We start from the raw sequence: 21,628 nt of genomic DNA, 5'->3' as shown, positions 1-21,628 counted from the left end.
GGAATGATACTGAAAGGGTATTTCCTCATACAACCCAAATACGTAGCTATGGAGTCGTTAGTTCTGTAGCATACAAGAAGAATCAGATTAATTGGAGCAGTTTTGACAGGGCTGAGGCCAGGAAATAGAGACTTGAAATGTGAGACTTGGTCAGGTCATCGCACCACCACGCCGTCACAGGGTGGGGTAAGATCCCAGCAGCGTGACACGTGGCAGGTGTGGGCTTTCTGTGCCCCTCCTTGTTTTGCTGTCTGTTTTCATCTTCTTAGTCTGTGTACCAGTTCTGCTGGAGATGGCTCGCAGTGGCCGCAGTCCCAATTCTCTTCTGATTGTCTTACCAATAGCAGACCCTTGAGAATAAATTCCTGTCCCAAGTTGGAGAAGGGTATCTATTTGAGAGCCAGTGTCCTGATAGAAAAAAGAATCCATGAATCCTGCAATGGAAAGGACTTTGCTATATATACTTTGCAGTTTTAAGAAGGGAAAACAAAGAGGAGGATCAGGAAGTGGCATGAGGAGTCTTAGAACTCATTTCACTCTTCAAGGAGTACAAGAATTAAGAGTGGAAGGTTTTGACTGTGACTTCCTAGACTCTCTTGTGTTTAGAAGGGGCAGAAAGTGTTTTGGCATTCCAGAGAAGGCGTATAGTTGAAAAGGTTTCTGGTTTATGTGTGGGTAACTTGCATATACCCAGAGAAAGTTACTTTTCTTTCATGTTCTGTGACATTCATGTTAGTGTTAATAGACATTTTGGGTAAGGAATGGATTACATGTCATTCCAAGAATAGTCAGATATTTTCATTCTAAGTGTTGTGCTGATGGATGGCCCAGAAGTCTTAGAATGATTGTGATCAAGGAATGTAAATAATTAAATATAAGTGCAGAAGCAATCTTTGATGGCTCTAGGAGTCTCTCTTCATGATTCTTGTGTAATTCATACCCCAGCAGTTCCTTTCATACTTGAAAGGACATTTATTCTCTCAGTTTTGCCATGGTATGAACACATCTCAAATACAAGAGCAGCATAGTTGAGGTCTAAAAAGTAAATCTCGGTATGTTTTTTATATTTCAGTTTTCTTTTCTGATTCCTTCTTTCGATGAAGTGCCTGCACCTGGAAATTACTTTCCACGACAGTATCATTCAGTGTTTCAGTTGCTCAAGCCTACTTAGCTGGGGCACAGAATGATTGCTTAAACAGTCAGTATGTTCCATGCTGGTTTCCTAAAAAGTAATTTTGTTAGTTTGTTTTTTATTGAAAAGCACTCAAATATTTTTCCAGATTAAACTTTTTTCCTAGCTTCTGCAAAAAAAAAACCTAGAATACCTGTCTGAATTTAAGACAGTTAAATGTTTCCAGTGCCTTTTGATGTTTTGTTGCTCATCTGCTTCGTGCAGTTCTAGAAGAATAAAACAAGTAAATTTACGTGGTTTTGCAGTTTAAAGAAGGTGCAGGTGTGTGCTGACGCTGGCTGGAGGCCAGGTGCCCACCAAAGCTGCTTTGTCACTGCCCTCCTCAGCTGGGCAGGGGAGAGGAAATATAACAAAAGGCTTGTGGGTCAAGATAAGGACAAGGAGGGATCACTCAGCAGTTACTGTCATGGGCAAAACAGACTTGACTGGGAAAATTAAATTAATCTATTGCAAATCAAGTCATGAGTAGAACTATAACCAAATTCTGAAACAACTTCCCCCCACCCCCTCCTCCTTCCCTGGCTCAGCTTCACTCCCCATTTCTCTACCTCCTCCACCGAGCAGCGCAGGGGGACAGGGAGTGGGGGCTGTGGTCAGTCCATCACACACTGTCTCGGCTGCTCCTTCCTCCTCAGGGGGAGGGATCCTCCCCTCCCACAGAAGACAGTCCTCCACCAACTTCTCCAATGTGAGTCCTTCCCACAGGCCACAGTTCTTCACAAACTGCTCCAGCGTGGGTCTCTCCAACGGGGTGCAGTCCTTCAGGAGCAGCCTGCTCCAGCCTGGGTCCCCCTGGGGTCACAAGTCCTGCCAAGCAAACCTGCTCCAGCCTGGGCTCTTCTCCACACAGGGCCACAGCTCCTGCCAGGAGCCTGCTCCAGGGTGGACTGTGCATGGGGTCACAGCCCCCTTAGGGCATCTCCCTGCTCCAGCATGGGGTCCTCTGGTGCCTGGAGCACCTCTTCCCCCTCCTTCTCCACTGACCTGGGTGTCTGCAGAGTTGGTCCTTTCATATATTCTCACTCCTCTCTCTGGCTTCAATTTCTCTTCCCGATTTTTTTCCCCCTTCTTAAATACATTATCACAGAGGTGCTACCAGCTGTTGCTGGTTGGCTTGGCCTTGGCCAGCGGTGGGTCCATCTTGAAGCCAGCTGGGGTTTGGTCTGCCCCCCTGCTACCAAAACCTTGCCATGCAAACCCAATACAGCAGGAAATGTTGTGAATTTTAAATAATCACGTTTATAAAGGATATTTATTTCACCAAAAGAGTAGATTATGTTGGGAGTTCAGAAAATTGTTTCATTTGAAGATTACTTTGGAAAATCAGTTTTGTAATAGTAGTTGAGTTTCCACATGAATTTAGGAAAAAGCTTCGTAATACCAAATCACAGGAAAATTAGCATTTGTTAGTTTCAGTATGCTTGCTCAGTAGTGCTGTATCTTAATGTCCATAGTCAAAACTGAGTGGTAAGTAATATTTTTTGCAGCCATTAATGTTTGGAATTGCTTTTAACTTTCAACTTTTCTCTCTCTCAATGTTCCCAAAAAATTACTGATGAGAATTAGGTTCATAGAATACTTAAAATAATCTTTTAAAATTTAAGAATTTAGTTTTAACAACTGCTGGTTACATTTATCCATTGACATTGACTGTTTTAATACTAAAATATGAAACTCCTTCCTTCTAGTACTGTTCCACTGGGATCCGATCAGATTCTTCTACGAGGAGCTCAGTTGAGAAATACTCAGTGGGTTCATGGGATAGTTGTCTATACGGGACATGACACAAAACTTATGCAGGTTTGTCACTGGGATTTTTTCTAGATTATCTTTTTTGTTACTTTATTATGCCATTACACAGCAAAGAAAATTCTTTTAGAAAGCATGGCTAGTTTCAATATGTTAGTTAAAATGTCAATCATAGAGCACATTTGTTTTGAAGTAAACCCATTAAAAATAAAGCAATTTCTTGTTGTCATTATTAGTCACTTAGCCACGGGGTAGTTTTTCCACTAGCAAGCATATTTGTTGATTCTCTTTTGTAACTTGTGTTTTGAAAACTATTTTATTAGGAAGTTGGATCGTTATAGTTTGCCTGTTCATCTTTTTTTATTTTTGACTGCTCCTAAAACTGTCCTCTTGTGGAGCTTTCTTGCAAGTACAAAGGTAAGCATTCTTGTCAGAAAACAAAGTGAAACTTGTATTTTCAAAATGAGGAGGAATGAGAACCATCCTCGGACTATGAAATCACTTTTCTTAGTTCTGTTTGAAAAAAGAAAATTGAGATGCATTGTTGAAAAAGAATGCTTTCAGAGTGATCATGCATGTCACTTAACTGCTTTTCTGATTTGTAAAACAGTTATTTGAAAAAGTTTGATTGTATCAGCAATTGTCTCCTCTAGCACTGATAAGGTGTATGCACATTACTTTTTGATGTTTACTGTTAGCTGTTGCTGTTTCGAGTGTTCTGTGTGATTGATTAAACTGCTTGTGACAAATATAAAGCTCTAATTCATGGATTTATAAGCTGCTTTTTTTTACTTTTGAGTGAAACAGTCATGCCATTTATGATGACAATGTTATTTGGGAGAATATTTGGAAAGGGATGCAGTAACATGTAATTTGAAAAGCTGTGTGTACCTCTTTTAATATTTAATAGCCATTGTGGTTTTTTTCTTTTGCAGAATTCAACAAGTCCACCTCTTAAAATGTCTAATGTGGAACGAATTACGAATATTCAGATTTTAATTCTGTTCTGCATCCTTATTGCCATGTCTTTGGTCTGCTCTATTGGTTCTGCTATATGGAATCGAAGGCATACTGGAAGAGACTGGTATCTAGATCTAAATTGTAAGATGTAAAATAATTTATTAATGTTCAGTTGTCTTTCTTACTTGGAAAGGAGATTGCCATCCTTTACACAGTGTGGTTTTTTTATCAGTCTGTCTTTGTTGGTTGTTTGCTAAAGTCATTAGGCTAGGTATATCACAGCAGGTATAAAACCTACCTTGCTGTGCCATCTGAGTGCTTGCTAAATTCAGGAAGGGGAGCACTGTTGTTTATCTCTACATCTTTCAGCCTCTATATCTCTCTAGCTCAGCAAGGGCTGTATCAGCATTCCACTGGCATAAACAGTCAGCTTCCTAGACATCAGACTAAAGCCATTTTCAGCTGTTACCGATGGATTACATTTAAAGCTGCAGTGATTTTTCTGAATGTTTAAAATTCCCTCACCCCAGGACATGTGATGTGGGCCTTCACAGCAGCGTGCCACATGCAGACATAATCTGACCCTCAGTGGGGGAACTAGATTTAAAGGAAGTTTTCATAAATATACTTAATGGTCAATTATTCATGTTTCCAGAATTTCTTATGGTGGGCCTTGAGCCGCCTTTACGTGGGCAGTAGAACCAGAACTAGACTTTCTGCTCCTGCAACAATGGTCTTGAATACAAAGCTGCAGAATGTAATCATCAGAGTAGGGATTCTGGGGTGGTTTGGTCAGTTTCAAAATAAAAATCTTGGATATCTGATTTGAAAGCACGCTTCCAAAGTTTCTGTTGCATTTATGTCTGCCTTTATAATGAACTTCTGTTTATTGAGAACCTTGCTTCTCTTCTTTTTGATGCTGAGGAACAATGTTGGATGTTTGTTTTTTAAAGGAAGAAACTTAACTTTCCTATTTACGTCGTGAGTTGGAAAAAGTGAAATTGTTAATGGAATATTGAAAATTCCCAGTAATACAAAAGGATAGTGTTGGATGTGCTTCATCATTTGTTACTTTTCATCTTATTTTTATTTCAGTGCTTTTTTTTTTTCTCAATATGTTGTTGAGTATATTTTCAGAATAGGTTGGTTAGCACAGGAGTAAATCAGTTCAAAAGCTTTTGGTTTTATTCCTGAGAAAAAGAAACATGAAATAGTGGCTAATTGATATTTTTGTGTCCTGTTCACGTGATTATCCTTGTCAGTTTGTTTTCTCATATATGCCCTGTGATTAAATGAAGTTGGGTTGGGTTTTGTAAGACCCTTTTAGGTCTGCATTCAGATCATAGTTGTTCTTGTACCAGGTACTTTTAATATGTAAGCAGCAATTTATTCCCCTTTCCCTTTAGTTATTTAATTTGTCTGTGGTAATGAAACAGGTTCCCAGCAGTGCCCCATCTTTCTGAATGCTGTTACTATTTAGTTGGAACAATCTGTTTCCTGTGGAAGATAAAGTAGTAATGTTAACAATAAATATCTGAATATTGCTTTACTTACAGGTAGCAATAGATGTCAAACCTCATTTAATCTCAGTAGTTATTATTGTGAATATCAAAGTCATGTTGAATGTTAGCTGTTCTGGCCTTTTAGACTTGTTACTTCATCTGTTGCTAGAATTAGTATTAATGAAAGTAGCCAAAACCTGCTGTCTTGGATCTTAGAGTAAAACCAGATCCACATTCCATAGGCAGTGGAAACCTGTCTGAGGCTGTTTTTCTGAGAAATCTTTAAGTACAGACAGGCAAGCTACATCTTTTATCATTTTGCTGTGCTAGAGAGCAGTCTGCTATTTCCTATTCACATCATCTCTGAGGTGCCACTAGAGTTATCTAAAACTTTAAAAGGAAAAAGTAGTATAAAACTACTTGTTACATGTGTTAATGTTCATGTTTCTGGTTCTTTTAGGACTTTCGTTAAACTCTCTAATTTCATCTCTTCTTTTTATGTGGTGTGGATTTACCTTTTTCATAGTATTTTTCTGGGTTGGACGTGTGAATAGGAAGGCGTGAGGGTGGATAGAAAGAAAATTCATTCCAATACACATTTTCCCCCTTTAAAAATATAAAACTCTAATATTTGAGTCTAGAATTTAGTTTCTATATATAGATATTCCCAGATTATGATATTAAAATGTAGCAAAAGAGGGAATGGCTGGTAAATTTGCTTTTCAGAAATTGGAGAATATGAGAGAGATCTCTAAACTTGAACTCCACTTTATATAATACAGATCCTTAACTCTTATGAAGGTCACATTTATAGGCAAGTGATATTGTAATTAATTCTAAAGTTTCTTCTTAGACAGAGAACATGTTAAAAATCAGCAGTAATGCAGTACTCTGAATATGCTGCGTATACATACTTTTAAGTATGGTCTTAAATGTTTTTATTTGCTTTGTTTTTTGGCAGATGGTGGAGCAAGCAACTTTGGATTGAATTTCTTGACCTTTATCATTCTCTTCAATAATCTCATCCCAATCAGTTTGTTGGTTACACTTGAAGTTGTTAAATTTATCCAGGCATATTTCATAAATTGGGTAAATATTGTTTTTACAATATACATTGACTTCTAAAATCAAGTGGTTTACAAGTAAGTTAAATGCTTGATTGCTCATCTGCATACATTTTTTTTCAGGTTTTTCTTAACATTAATTCTTAAGTATGCTATTTACTATTACTGGAATCTGAGAAGGTAAAAATAAATGGTTTTACTTAGTTCTTTTATACCTGCACCAAATTGCTTTTTGGAACATGTTTCTATGTGCGTCATACTTTCACACAGAATTAATATTCAGGTGTTGTTTGGGGTTTTTTGTTTTGGTTTTTTTTTTTGTATTTAGCTGATTTTACCACCACAACCACCATTGTTAAGTGAGGGGGTTTTGCACAAAGCCAGTGTCTGTTAGTGTTTCCTCTTACAAAATATATAAGGATGTTTTTGGTGTACTTTTAATTTTTTTTCTTGATGAATTAATGGGGCAAAAGGAAGGGTTTATTCTGTTTGGGGTGGAAGTGAGATATTCTTTAAGCCATGTAAGTGCTTTGAACAGCATGCCTTTAATTTTTCCTTTTTTTTCCCCTAACGTTCCTCAGTCTGATTCCTTGATCAAACATGTGACCTGGTCTAGTAGAAGGTGTCCCTGCCCATGGCAGAGGGGTTGGAACTAGATGGTCTTTAAGGTCCCTTCCAGCCCAAACCATTCTATGATTCTATGAAACAGATTTGTGTGTGAGAGATGTTGTCATAATGATATAGATTAAAATGTGTGTGGAGTAGCAGGTGAAGTTGTATGCTTTAAGTGACGTGTTTTTGTGAGCAGTCAGGTGGTTATGATGTCTTCATTTCTTCTGTGCTATAGAACAAATAAGAGAAACCAATCAGATTCTTCATTTTTTGTGTTCTAAAATAAGTACTCAACAAAGGCACACCTGTTTTAGATGTGTAGATATCAACAAATTTGAAAGACTGTTTTAACTTCTATTTCCCCCTTATTTCACACCATGAGGGATTAGTTGTCTAATTTATCTTGATCTGGGACTCTGGACATTTATTAAACATTATTTTTGTGTGTGTGAATATCATATCGGTATGGAGAAGTTGCTCACCTGAAATCTGTTGCACTACATTGCCATACTTCACAATATTTTAATCTTTTACAGTATTTAAAAATAAACTCGGGGGCTTGGGTTTGGGGTTTTTTTATGAGCAAGTAAAAAAAAAAACCCTACCACTTATGATCTACCCTACATTTACTGTGTACTCTTAAATTTATCTTCATGGTTTTTATCTCAAGGTATATTTATCTTGCTATTTAGAAATGACTGGTTGTGCATGCAATATGAATAGTTAAGACTGACTTATCTGTTAAGTGTTACAATGGAGTATTGCTGCTTGTTGCTAAATCTATTTCAAATGCATGAGTATGACACTTTTTCAATAATACAAATCACAGATCATAGATTTTTGTTTTAAAGAGGAAATATAATTTCTTCTGGTGACTCTTAGAAGTGATCTGATTGTGTCTGGTTTCCCATGTTGAAATAATCATAAGTAGATAACTTATTTATGTTCCTTTTGTTCTTCTCCACTTACCTTTTCTATTTATGTACTAGATTTTTTTTGTAAAAAGTTGTGGAAGGCTAATTCTTATATATATTAACTTTTTTATCTGTAGGACATTGACATGCACTATGAACCTACAGACACTGCTGCGATGGCTCGTACTTCCAATCTCAATGAAGAGCTTGGACAGGTAGAAAAAAGTCACTGGTTCTAACTCTGTGTATGAAATTATTGATGTGGTTTTACAATCTAAATTATTAAAATAATGTAAGGATTTATTTAAAAAAAACCAAAACACTTATATTACTGCCTTAGTCTTTTTTGCTTCTTTCGATTTTCTTAATTTTTTCAGATATTTTTAACAAGACTTTGCACTATGTGGGAGTTAAGATTTTGAATCCAGTATTAAATGAAAACCCACTTCCTTATGTATCAATGTGTGTGTGATAACCACAGGGGGTTGAAATGTATCATTGAAGTTACAAAATCAGAGGAATTCTGAGCCCTAAGACAGGCTGTGGCAAAAATATTTAGTCTCTGTATATACACTATAATAGTGTGCATCTTTAGTATGTCTTTTTTTTCTCCACATGCAGTATGTGGAAATATGTGCAGGTAGCAGAAAATTTGATTCTCTTCCTGGCCTTAAAGGGGGGCACAGTCTTTACTGGGGAAGAGACTTGAATCTTAACTTTGCTTCTCTCTCATTTGACACAATATGTCTGGTTTTAATCTCTGCACTTAGCTTGCTATTCACATTTCCATATGCATTTCCTCTTTGACTTCAGTGGTTCTTGTCTTCATTTCTTATGTTTCTCATCAAAGTCTCCTTCACCACCAAGGTCTAGCCAGAGTTCTTTGAATCTCCACTTTCACTTTATTGACAGATTCTTAATTTGAGCAGATTTTTGTAGGGAGACCAAAGGACTCTGCTAACAGAAAGAGCGAGCATCTTCTCTGCAATACAAGTGTCTGCACATAATGCAGATCAGATTTCACCCAAGAGATCTTCAGGTTTTAGGAAAGGCAAAACTTTGGTGTTGGAAAAAAAGGGTGCGTTTTCTCAACTCCTGATTTCCTGAGTTCCTCTTCTGTAAAAAAGAGTACAGTTTGAGGCATAAACCTGGCATGGAAAATTTCTTCTAACAGCTGATTTGGCTAAGTCATAATCCCTCAGAAACAAAATCTTTAAGTAGGAGATGCCAAGTAAATTTTACTAATACATAAACTTTGTAGCTCCATCTATAATTGAATTAATTCCCAATTAGAATACTGTGATTTTTTTTTTAATGAGAACTAAATTTTAACTAATGAAAACTGAAGTTTACCTTTGACTAATAGAGCCTTTATTTCATCACAGACCATTTCATTTTTTCATATATTAACTTTTTTCTTAAGATTAGGGTTGAACTAAATTTATCACAGATATGTGTATTTCAGCTTCAATTTTAAACATAACTATTAGTTTCCAGTGAGGAAGGGTTTATGATGTTAGGGAGGAGGCCTGGAGTAGGTAAAAAGCAACACAATTCTTCTATTCCTGCAACTTGTCATTTCTGAACTGTTGGGTTTTTACTAATATTTTGGCTATACAAAGACACTTCTGTGTCAAAAAGGAGGGGTTTAGAAGTGCATATAGATACTTTTCTTTTACTGTATTGCTTTCTGTCAGAAATGGAATATTTTACTAGCAAAGCCATTGGTCTTCACTAGTTTCTTGCCTTTCAACAATACGTGGAGTGAGGAATAGTGAAGTATACCACCATGCTCGGTTTGGAAATGGATATTAAGACTGTACATATGCCACGTTTATGTACTGGATTTTTTTCCATATGCTATGAAGATTGCAGAACTGGTAAAAATACTTAGAGTGTTGGTAGTCATGAATTGTGCTAGATATGTAAATAACTGCTGAATGTTAATGTATAATGAATTTTATCATTCATTTAGGTCAAATACATATTTTCTGACAAAACGGGTACCCTGACATGCAATGTCATGCAATTTAAGAAGTGTACTGTAGCAGGAGTTGCTTATGGGTAGGTATTTTTATATACTTTTCTTTATCTGTGTGCCTTTCCTTTCCTCTGCCTGTGCATGTGGATCTATGCATTAATACTATAGCTAACATAAACGTAAGTCTGGCAATATATGCAACCGGGAGTCAGTTTGTGACTATAAAACATTACTTAAAGAGGTATCATCACTTCAGTCATGACATCTCTTTTTGCGAAGAGGAACAAAAATAAAGTTTAGATATCAAAGGCTTACTGCTGTAATGCAAATTCAGTATGCATGTTTTTTTTCTATTGCTCAGTCTGTTTAATGTTCTTACTAAAAAAAGAGTCTTTCCTTACACTTACAAAAACTTGTAGCATTGTCCATGCTTCATATTTTATGTAGGCCCATGCTGTTGCACAGAATAAGATGCAGGATGAACAAGAGTTTGAATGTAGCCACTGTCCAAGTAGCTTTTATGAATGCTGTTATAGTGGCATAACTCCAAATACCAATGCGGCTATTAAGAAGTCTCTCCCAAAAATGCAAACAAAGCATTTTTCTATTTCTTTGTCAGCAGTTGCAGCCAAGTCTTTCAACAGAGTTTGTAAAATCTTCAAACTTCTAAGACTGTTTAACTTTTTAAAAAAATCATTAGAGCAGAAGCACCTACATGGTGAATGCCAGTGTGGCTTACCAGTATGAGAGATGCTGCACTTGGGCCGATCTCAGAGCATTCAGTAACAGATAGACACCTCCAGAACTATCAGAATAGTGGTGTCCACTATTCTGGGTGGAGAGACTAGGCAGAGGTTTTGTAAGTTGTGGGCTTGTTGCTGAAGGTGATGATTTGGCTTTTGTGACTTTATGATTTGGATGCCTTTGAAAATCATAATTTTCAGGAATCTAATCTGGGCTTTCTCTTTTGAACAAAAATTAGATCCTTAATGCATTAGCTATACTAATTTTATGGCTTCAGAGAAACTGCTCTGAGCTTACTATTTTCAAATTCTTTGTATAGCAGCTGAAGATTAAAAAAAAAAGTTACGAATAACAGCACTAAAAATCAGTATTGGATATGCAGTTCATTATATATCTTCATCTGAATTTGTTGTAGCACAAATTCTAAAACTTCGCCTTTATGAAACCTAGCTGTGAATATATTTTTTAGACAAAATTATCTGAGTTTTCTTGCTATACTTTCCAGCTCCCATCCACCCTGTTTGGAAAAGAAATAGACCAGTTTTCTGATTAGCATCACTGTTTAGAGTATCCCTTTACACTGAATAGCCATTACAGCATCTCTCATGGCTACTCAGAGAACAGAGTCGCTCTGTCTGTATTGATACAAATAAGTTGGGAACATAGAAAGGGGTAAAAGTGACACTTCTGTCTCCCATACCTCATCTTTTGAAATATGTTATAAACTGTGATATATTTAAACCTGTGTCATCACAGGGCAGAGTCCTTTGTGTGCTATGAACAGCTTCGTTCATCAGCATGTTGTGAACTCAGACAGACAAGCAGCATTAGCATGGCTTCAGATAATTTTAAAACTACCTTTTTTTAATGAGAAACTGTAACAATTTATATATATTGATATATAAAACAAGATTTAGAAAGAGGGAAAATGCCTTTATATCTGTAAGTGTAATTTAGTAAGAAGAAAAACAAATGAGGCTTCATAAACTATAAATAATCAAGAGAAACATCAGACTTTTGTGATATTTTATTATTATCTAGGCAGTAGCAAAATCCTCTGAAATACCTTAATAGAGTTTGGTGGGGGTTTTTTAGCATTTTGGTTTCATTAACTAACTTTTTTCATACATAATCAAATTTTTTAGACTTTGTGATTCTTTTTCCTCTCCTTGTTTCTCCTTTTTTTTCCCTCCCTGTTTTTCTCTTACTTCTTGTGCAGCCATTGCCCTGAGCCTGAGGATTATAGTGTTCCTTCAGATGATTGGTAAGCTTTAAAAATCATTTAGCATGTAGTGTTTAAAGATTCAAGCTTAAAACCAGTGAGATCTTAGAAAAAAGCTATATATGAGGTATTTTACTCAGAAGTTATTTTAGTTTCAAATTGATGCAGATAGACAGTGTCTTACACAAATTTATGCCATCAGAATTCTACAGCACTAGGTTGCTATTAGGGTCACTGAGAGTCATTGTTCTACTGACAATCCTGTACAATTCATAATTGCTTATTGGAGGGAAAGTCTTGTCATTACAGTAGTTGGTATTACGGTACCTGTGATCACACTTTTCTACTGTTACTTAGTAATAGGTTAGTGGTGATCTCCAGTATGTTAGAAAAATGTCCATATTTGTGAGTGAAAAATATGTAATATATTGGTATTAATGTTTTACTTCCTATAGATAGTTTTAAATATTACTACTACCTAATTCTTAACTGCAACTGAGATTAAAGCACCCAAATAGACTTTGGGCATACATTAATCTCTTAACGGGGACCTTGGGAAAGACTAACTCCTGTCTTCCTTTCTGCTACCATCTGCATGATGCCTTGTACTTCTTGCAATAGTGTTCAAAATCAGCTCAGATAGATCGTGGAAAAATGTCATTTACAGTCTAAGTTATCACTGTTGTATTTGGTGAAAGTCACATGTCACACAAAACCAACATGTTGTCTCCTTATGTTTAAAAAGTTTAAAGGAAAAAACAGAACAGCTCAGTTTTGGTTTTCATAAAGAATCTTTATACTGCTGTTGATGTATGTGGCTTATCCTTAAACTTAAATTACCGGATGTGTTCACTCTCTTCTAAGATTATGTGAACCAGTCAAAATCCAAAGTAAATGAAAAAATCCTTTCTCCAGCTGGGTTCTCTTTTCAGCACTGTTTTGTGTCACTGAGTTTCAAACTCAACTACATTGTCTTAATACTCAACAGTCAAATCCAGTAACAAGTCTTCCTAGAAGGATCTACTATTTTTGAACTCCCGGCTTCAGCCAGAAGACTTGTGCAATTTGAAAGATGTTAGTGTATGTCTGTTTCTCCAGAAACATCTCTTGAGTCCTTCCTGCTTCACCATTGTTGCTGCGTTGTCTTTGTACATCAGTTTACTAGGTTCTTTTTTGGTCATGTGTAATAGAGAACAAACCCTCTCCACGCAGACTTCCCTGGTACTGCAGCTCGGTTTGCCTACCGCTTTCAAATACTGGACTTTCTTTTCTGCAAATACATTGCAAAGATGCTAATTTCTACAAGAAATGTGATCTCTTCAGGCATATCCTTTTCAGAGTCCCTTCAGTAATCTTGTTCTGTGGAGATCAGAAAGCCAGAAGCCACAGTCTTATATTGCAAATACTTATGTTTCATCCTGTGGTACCTGAAATCAGCAGAAAAACTGCCCAGGATTTGAGTGTATTTGTATGAATCAAGGTTTATTATAGATAAAGAAGTACCTTTCCACTTTATTTTCTCATAATGCACAAATGCAGCCTTTATTGTAACAGCTACAAAACAAAATTTATGTTTGACCTTAGCACGGTAGAGTGGATGACTTGTATATGAATTGTGAAGAATATGCTAATGATGATCTCTTTTGACTTAATTATTTCCAGGCAGGGCTCACAAAATGGAGAAGAAAAAACATTTAGTGACTCATCATTACTGGAGAATCTTCAAAGTAATCATGTAAGTTATATAGAAACAATTACCATTACTTTGTGAAATCAAACATTGCTTTCAGTAATAAAAGTAAGTCGAAAGACGGTGTCCTTTGGAGGAAAATAAATTATGTATTTGCACAAAATCAACTTGCCCTTCTGAATATTTTGTTGTTGATACATGTTAATTAGGTCCACCTCGAAATAGCATCTAGTGTTAACTTCTGGAGAGTCACTGGGGGGTGGGGATATGGTGTGATTCAGCTGTTATGAGCCTGAAATATAATAGCCTTCGTTCTATGGCTGTTTTAATGTTAATCGTGCTGTTCTTATGAAGTCATGACATGACATCCGTCAAAGCTTTCAGGATCATTCAAGTTAGCTTACTAGCCTGACACGACTTAGGATTTCCATGCCCAGGCTTAGATAAGAGTCAGGAATTAACCATATACGTTGGTTTTGTGTACATGCTGCCATGAGGGTAGATCATCAGTTCAGATGGTGAAATGAAGCAGTCATTGTAGAGGCTGGTATTTGCCCCAAAGAGACAATACACTTCACAGAAAGTTAATAGCTTAGTTCATGGTTTGACTGAGAAACAGCACCATCATTACCTAGGAGGATAATTTCAGGATAAAATGCTGACAGTGAAGCATTTTGTCCCTACAAATAGAGCAGTCTTAAATGTTAGACACAGGGTACCTCTCAAGCACATTTAAAGTAGAGGGGGCTCCGGTACTTACCTGCACAGGCCAATTTCAGTGGTAGTCATGTAGGCTTGGAAGAGGCATCATCCTGTTTCTGCTGATTCTAAAGGGTCCTTGGTGCACTAGTGATTTGAATCTTGGAAGTTTTCTGGTAGATCTATAATACTAAGTGTTTGTGTGTGTGTGTGTATATATATATGTATACACGTGTGTGTGTATACATATAAAAGCTATAAAAATGCACTTGTATAAATCTTAAAAGTAAAAATGCAGGTATACATTCAAAGAGAGGTTTCACTGCTGTACGTTAAAAGTGTTCTGAAGTGATTTGGAAAAGAATCAGCCTTTGGAATAGATCTTAGAGGGCCTGAGGGCCCTCAGTGGAAGAGGACAGGAACCAGCTTCGTTTCTGTGCTGTGGAATTAAGTTAGGTTTTCAGAGGTGGTTGTATTTTATAGAATAATTGTAATGTTACGTTGATTGTTGACATTCTTACTCTGAAATACTATAAATATGCTATGAAAAAATCAGTTGAGGTGGCAGCTGCTTTGAGCTTATTTAGAGAGAATGCTGGGGTGTCTTTTGACCAACCATTCAGGAGTCAGTTCATTAGTTTTGCAAATTTTAGCTGTATTAGGCAAAACCAATCAACTATTTTGCTTATATACACTCTTTTCCCCTCTTTAGGCTAAATCACTTTAAATTCTTTCAGTTTTGTAGACTCTGAAGTGCCTGAGAGATTGATCTAGATGTCTGTCTGACCTTGCAGCGTTTTTCCATGTGATTTTTGGGTTTGGTTGATACATCTTTCTGAAGGTTCTTAAAAAGTGTTGTCAAACATAGCATTAGGCAAAAGTAATGTAAAAATTAATATTTTTAGTAAAAAAAGACAACATCTGAAGAGACTTTAGTGAATAATAAAAATTTAAAAAAAAAAACAAACCACTCTTTCAGTACTGCATTCATAGAATCATTAAACTGTTGAGGTTGGAAAAGACCTTTAAGATCAAGTCCAACCATAAACTTAACCCTGCCAAGTCTACCACTACACCATGTCTCTAAGCATCACATCTACTCCTCTTTTAAATACCTCCAGGGATGGCAACTCAACCGCTTCCCTGGGCAGCCTGTTCTGATGCCTGACAACCTTTTTAGTGAAGAAATTTTTAATATCTAGTCTAAACTTCCCCTGGCACAACTTAAGGCCGTTTCCCCTTGTCTTATTCAGACTTATCTGTCAAACGCTAATTTGAATTATTCTGTGTTTCTGGTTGTCTACTTTTGATTGTTACAAAAGAAAATGTCACTAAATTCTATGTACGTAGCCTGTATTGAAGTGCAGCAGCATGAAGTTACTCTTTGTGCTGAAATTAGTGTACAGATATCTGGCTTGTTTAGCTATTGGTACTTTAAAGAAGAGAGGAAACACCTTTCATTAACTTTCTTTACTATTACTTGTCTATGACTTGTATGACATTTCAGTTAATTACTGCTTATTTGATTAATTACTTTCTGACTTTTTTTTTTTTTAGCCAACAGCACCTATAATATGTGAATTTTTGACAATGATGGCAGTGTGTCACACAGCAGTTCCAGAAAGAGACGGCGATAAAATAATATATCAAGCAGCATCTCCAGGTGAGTCTCAAATAATTGAATGAACATAAGGTAAAGTATTCTATCAACTCAACAAGAAAAGTTTATTCAAAGTTTGTTGGTTTTTGAGGTATGTTCTGAAATTAAAAAAGAAAACATATCCCACAAAAATGAATTGGCGTCAGCTAAAATCAGTTTGGTCAAAAAAGAATTTAGACTTTTCTAATTTGCTTTAGCAAATACATATGGATGTCCTGTGGATTATGTAAGGACAAAGGGTGATTAACCATACAGCATTCCTAAGGTGTTGTGAGATGGCTGTGAAAGCCTGAAGGGACTGCTCAAATGCAAATAGAAATCAAACCAGGAGACAAACTGATGTCCTTGTTTGTGAACCTACTCCGTGCTTGGTATCCACGGTATTGATTTACAACAAAGACTCTGTGTAATCAACAATAAACAAGAAATGTTGTTACCTGGATAAACATCGTAGTAAGTTCTACTATAAAGTGAGAGAAGATAGGAGTGCAAAGTGAAGCAAGGCAAAATGATTCAAATACACTCAGCTTTGCTGACCTAATGTATTGTGACAAGCTATGATGGGAGAAATTACATGAAGTGCAGAGAGTCTCCAGCCTTCCTCTTCCCTGTCTGCCCTGGCTCCTAGGTGGCCACCTCTGGAAATTCTGCCCTTCAGCAAATGGAAAACAAGGGCAGAAGTAGGCTGTAAATAAAGCTAACCGGGCCATGGCAGTGTTTTATTGAGCATGGTAAGCAAATTCAGGTCTGACATCTTGTGCGCTTGTGCGCTTGGAGAGACCTGGTGCCTGTGGGAGCCTGCGTTGCTGCTTGAAATGTTTCCTGAATGTAGGCATTGAAGTTATCTATTATTTGCAGGAGTGACTTACCGTTCTTTTCTTGTAAAACAGAACTCACATAAAAAGGAAAGTACCTTGTCCAGTGTCCTGCCAAGTAAGGCACTTGCCTAGTGATTAGGAGGTTTATTCTCTAAGCAACATAGGCTTATGGGGAAAAGGAAATCAGAAAGTCTTGTCTCTTGATGAAGCAGTGTCATTGTCTCTATGGGAATATAAATACATCAGTTTACGACTGTTCATGCTACTGAGCTGAGATGCCTGTTTCTTTGAGGGCTTTTTTGTTTTTTCTTAATTGTAAACTTGTTTCATCACAGTTTTTACAGGAGAAACAAAGGGTTCTTTCCAGCACCACAGCTGATTTTAAAAATCTATAAAGGAAAAAGGAAATCAAAAGTAGAAAAGCTTGGACTGTGTCCAGTAAATCATGGGTTTTGCTAACAGTTTACGGTACATCTGTAAAATAGCTAATTGACTTGTTGCAGATGAAGGAGCATTGGTCAGAGCAGCCAGGCACCTACGTTTTGTATTCACTGGAAGGACACCTGACTCAGTAATCATAGAATCTGTAAGTACACTGGAGTAATGTTATAATTTGTAGTGTTTACTATTGCCATAGTAAATAACTTCTGAATAACTGCATCATGTTACGCATCTATTAAGATGTTCTTTATTTCATCTATTAAGATGTTCTTTATTTCTTGAATTTTTTTTTTTTGCATTAATTCTCAGCTTTCTCTTTAATTATTTCTTTTTCAGCTGGGACAGGAAGAGAGATATGAACTGCTAAATGTCTTGGAATTTACAAGGTAGACAGCATATTGTGCTCTTAATATCTTTTTGTGAAAATACTCTGTAATTTCTCTTATGGATAAAAATGTTTGCATTTTTTTATGTTTGTACAGGCAGTGTGTGCAAGTTGTGTGGCTTTTGTCACTACAGTATGTCATACTGTAGACAAAGCAGCGTACATAATTAAGATCACACACTTGGTTTTATTGTAAAATGTTTTCAGATACATGTATTTTTTCCATTGTCTCTTTTTTGGCTAATATTATTCACTTTTTTTTTTTTTTAAAGTTTCCAAAAACCCCTCTCAAAACTTTAAAAAATTATGTGAAAAGACAGCATAGGAAAGCATTTGAAAGCATAAGGAAGTCCTTATGACTTTTTTTTTAAAGTTTCCAAAAACCCCTCTCAAAACTTTAAAAAATTATGTGAAAAGACAGCATAGGAAAGCATTTGAACTTTTAAATGTGTTTCTGAAAGCCCTAGCACCATGTGCTTAATTAAAAAAATTATATCTGGGGGCAGGGGGAAAGTTTCAACTAAGTGTTAGACATAACTTGTATTTTCCTTGACTGATAGAATGAAATTTTGCATCTGACCTTAAATATACTTCTTTATGACTTGTTTAAGTACTTCACACTGAAACCCATTCCCTTCTGAGAAGCATCACTGGAGCATTGGCCAGTTAGTTTTCTTGGAAACTGAGTTTATCACAAACTTTGCTTTCAGTAAAATTTTTCTGTCAAAGCTATTAGAATTACAAAGTTACCCATAAGAAATCTGGATGCAGTTTGACTTGTACACAATTTAAACAGATTCACATAACATGTCTGCAGTCTGTGTTTAGAGTGTTCATGTAGGCCCATTGCTTGCTTTGGCACAGGATGGGGAAGAGGTTTGTATGTAAAGGAAGGTCTTTTTTTTTTTTTTTTTTAAAGAATGATTACTCGTAATTGTGTCTGCAGAAAGTGATCACTGTTTTCCTTCCTGGCCTATTATGTTTCCCTTCGGCTTAGCTAAAGAAGCAAAAAGATCAAAAAACAAAGTCCAAGGCAATACTGGTGAGAGGGGCTGAGGACTTCTAGGTTGGCTGAAATGAGCAAAGTAGTTGTCTGTAGTTGTAGCAGTAAAAACATGAACCAAATGTCACCACAGTGGAAAAAAAATAATGCGACAAAGTAATTGTTATATGCATGTGTTTTAAAGGCTGCTTCAATTAATGTTGATTTTATATGTTGTATAGGACACACTTGAAATTTTTCAGATTTAAGCCATGCTTTCGTTTTCTGTGGGTGCTTTTTTCACTTTCTGTTCTGGAAAGTTAACGAGTCTGTAGCACAGAGTGTGTTGCTGTTAGTTTGACATATGTGAAAGTTCTATACAGGGTTCATGGAGTAGCCATGAAGGATTCCTACTTTGTTTCTGGATTTGGTCATTGTCTTGATTTCATAGTGTGTTTTAGACTGACATAGAAGTTTAAAGTTGTATTTTAAACAATGGTACATTTATGGAGGGGGAGAATTGCTTTTAAATCTTGACCTTTGGGAGGTTAAGGGTTTTTTTCAGTGGATACCAATGACCCAACTTTATTAAACATTCATTTTTTGTAGCTGTTTTTGTTCTTATTCTGCAATACCTAGTTTTGCTTGGGACTGCCTTGTGGAAGCACTAGAGGTCACCCTTGTTCCACAGCAAGAGAAATTCTGGCTCCAAAACACACCATCTGTATGGGTAGGAGCATGTATCTTCAGGGAAGTAATCCATAGTAATTAAACTATTGAGTTAAGAGTTTCCAGGTGCTCTACGTTTTTCTCAGAAAAAAATGCATACTAACTCCTTGCCACCTTCCAATACAAGCCAGAGTAGAGTGTCAACATTGGATAGGATAGTCTTTTGGAGAAGTATATTATGGAAGTAAACTTGTAAAAGTGCTTGCTAGAGTTGTCTTTTATGGTATTCTCTTGTTGCAGTTATCGTAGCTGTGCTGCTGAAAAAAGAAGTGGTAGACTTAGGCAATATGCAAATTATACTTTGTTCATAGCAAGGAAGTACCTCTCAGTCTAACTGGTAGGTGAGCACACTGAAAGCATCTGATAATCCTCAACCAGCTGTTGTGGTTTAGCCCCAGTCAGCAATCAAGCACCACACAGATGCTCACTCACCTCCTCCTTCCCAAGCGGGGTGGCGGAGAGAATTGAAGGAAAACCATGAGAACTCAAGGGTTAAGAACAGTTTAATGACTAAAAATAAATGTAACAAAATGAAGTAAAATAATGATGCTAATAATACTAATAATGTGTAATTAATAATAATAATCCTGTGTATAATAATTAATTATAATATTAACGAAAAGCAAAACAGCAATGGGGTAACAAAAAAATTATTCAACCGCTTAGTGCCCAGCCAGTCCCTGAGCAACAAGAGCCACAGAAAGAGATCAAGAGCATCCTCAGAGACCTCCACGGCCAACTCCCCCTAACTTACATACTGAGCATGACATTTTATGGAATGAAATACCCCTTTGGTCAGTTTGGGTCAGCTGTCCTGGCTGTCTCCTCCCAGCTTTTAGTAGAGAAAAAGCTGGTGTAGTATGAGAAACTGAAAAAGTTCTTAACTTTGCTTAGTAACAGTTAAAAACATTAATATATTGTCAACATTCTTATTAGCACAAATCCAAAACATAGCCTCATACTGGCTACTGTGAAGAAAACTAACTCTATCCCAACCAAAACTGGCACACCAGCTGACAGTTATTCTTAAAATGCAGGGTTAATCCCTGGAGCAAATAGCGTCGTGATAGCTTGCACTGAGTTTAGGTTGCCTCAGGCAGATACTCTGCTCAGATGCTACAATTGCTGTTGTACCTTAAGCTCAAGGAAGGGAAGAGTTTTTCAGACCCTCTGCTGTTCAGGACTCCCCATATTGTCAGGGAAGGAATTGTGTGGTGCCCGTTCTTATATTCTGCAACCTGGAGCTGTAACAAATAGAAAAAACACAGCTGTCTCTTGGGAGCCAAAGCCAACTCCTAGGATGTGTATCTGTGGGGCAGGGGGGAGCAAGGTACTATGTCCATTGAGGATCCAGAAGCAAAGAATGTCTTCAGCTTACTGTGATCCCTGTGCTGAGTACATGCACTGCCTTGTCACCTGGGGCAGTTGCAAAGATGAGCATGATTTTGAGTGTGTGATTCCTTGTTTCAGTAAGCATAAGTGAGGCCCACTGTTGGTTAAAAATGGCACATCAGTCTTACTTCGAAGAGTGAGAGTCTGGAGTCAGCCAGGAGCTCCTGGTGATGATCCAATAACTTGCTGAGGACATCTCAGAGAAGAATTTATGCAGGGGGAAGCTATCTGGGAGAGAGAGGCTCCATTTTGGGTAAAAGAAAGCCATTTTTATATGGCAGAGACATAAGGGAGGTAGGACACCACCACCTGGAGCAGTCAAGATGCTGCTGATTTCTGTTTTGGGCCTGGGACAGCCAATAGATGATGGTGTTTTCTCTCAGACCAATTTTTCCGGACTGTTTTCCTGTTCTTTCAGCTAGAACAACCAGTAACAGTTGCCAAGTCCTACTTTCTCATGATGTTTTCTCCCTCTTCCAGACTTTTTAACCTTTTCAGACAATAAATTGCAGTTAGTTACTTGTTCTGTGCTATATAATGGTTTCTGGGTACCCAGCTGTACTTTTAGAAATGCTGGCTGCGCTTCTCAAGGATGTTTCTGGTTCCCCACCCTAGTTCCCGTGTGAGCAGGCATTTTCTTTGTCAGTATTTCAGCAGGTATCCACTGTTCAGTATTATTTGTAGTACTGCAATTTTGTGTTTTTCTGTATTTCACCAAGAAAAGGAAATAAAACCGTCACTGCAATGAAAAGGCTCATAAAAAGTTATAAATCCTTGACAGCACATCCTGCTCATTAGATTCATTGCAGTTTTACTAAGAAAATGTATGTCAGTCAAGATTCAATATCTGTCTTCATAGCTGATGTTTCAGAATGCTACAAAAAAACACTGG

General features: G+C 36.9%; 1 protein-coding gene across 1 annotated transcript in view; it reads left to right on the top strand.

Moving 5' to 3' along the window:
• Positions 1-21,628, top strand: part of ATP8A1 (ATPase, aminophospholipid transporter (APLT), class I, type 8A, member 1) — a gene marked incomplete at its 3' end in the record, with an annotated part of 53,448 nt that overhangs the window by 23,015 nt on the left and 8,805 nt on the right. Inside the window, exons 10-19 of the mRNA XM_010154121.1 lie at positions 2,881-2,992; positions 3,877-4,042; positions 6,365-6,492; positions 8,131-8,208; positions 9,969-10,057; positions 11,938-11,982; positions 13,603-13,675; positions 15,887-15,992; positions 17,311-17,393; positions 17,585-17,634. Of these exons, the coding sequence (XP_010152423.1) occupies positions 2,881-2,992; positions 3,877-4,042; positions 6,365-6,492; positions 8,131-8,208; positions 9,969-10,057; positions 11,938-11,982; positions 13,603-13,675; positions 15,887-15,992; positions 17,311-17,393; positions 17,585-17,634 (930 nt within the window). The remainder of the gene's footprint in view (positions 1-2,880; positions 2,993-3,876; positions 4,043-6,364; positions 6,493-8,130; positions 8,209-9,968; positions 10,058-11,937; positions 11,983-13,602; positions 13,676-15,886; positions 15,993-17,310; positions 17,394-17,584; positions 17,635-21,628) is intronic.

Source organism: Eurypyga helias, unplaced genomic scaffold (assembly GCF_000690775.1).
Source record: "Eurypyga helias isolate BGI_N326 unplaced genomic scaffold, ASM69077v1 scaffold25056, whole genome shotgun sequence".
In the NCBI taxonomy this organism is placed as follows: Eukaryota; Metazoa; Chordata; class Aves; order Eurypygiformes; family Eurypygidae; genus Eurypyga; species Eurypyga helias.
This window is presented reverse-complemented; position numbering and strand designations above follow the sequence as displayed.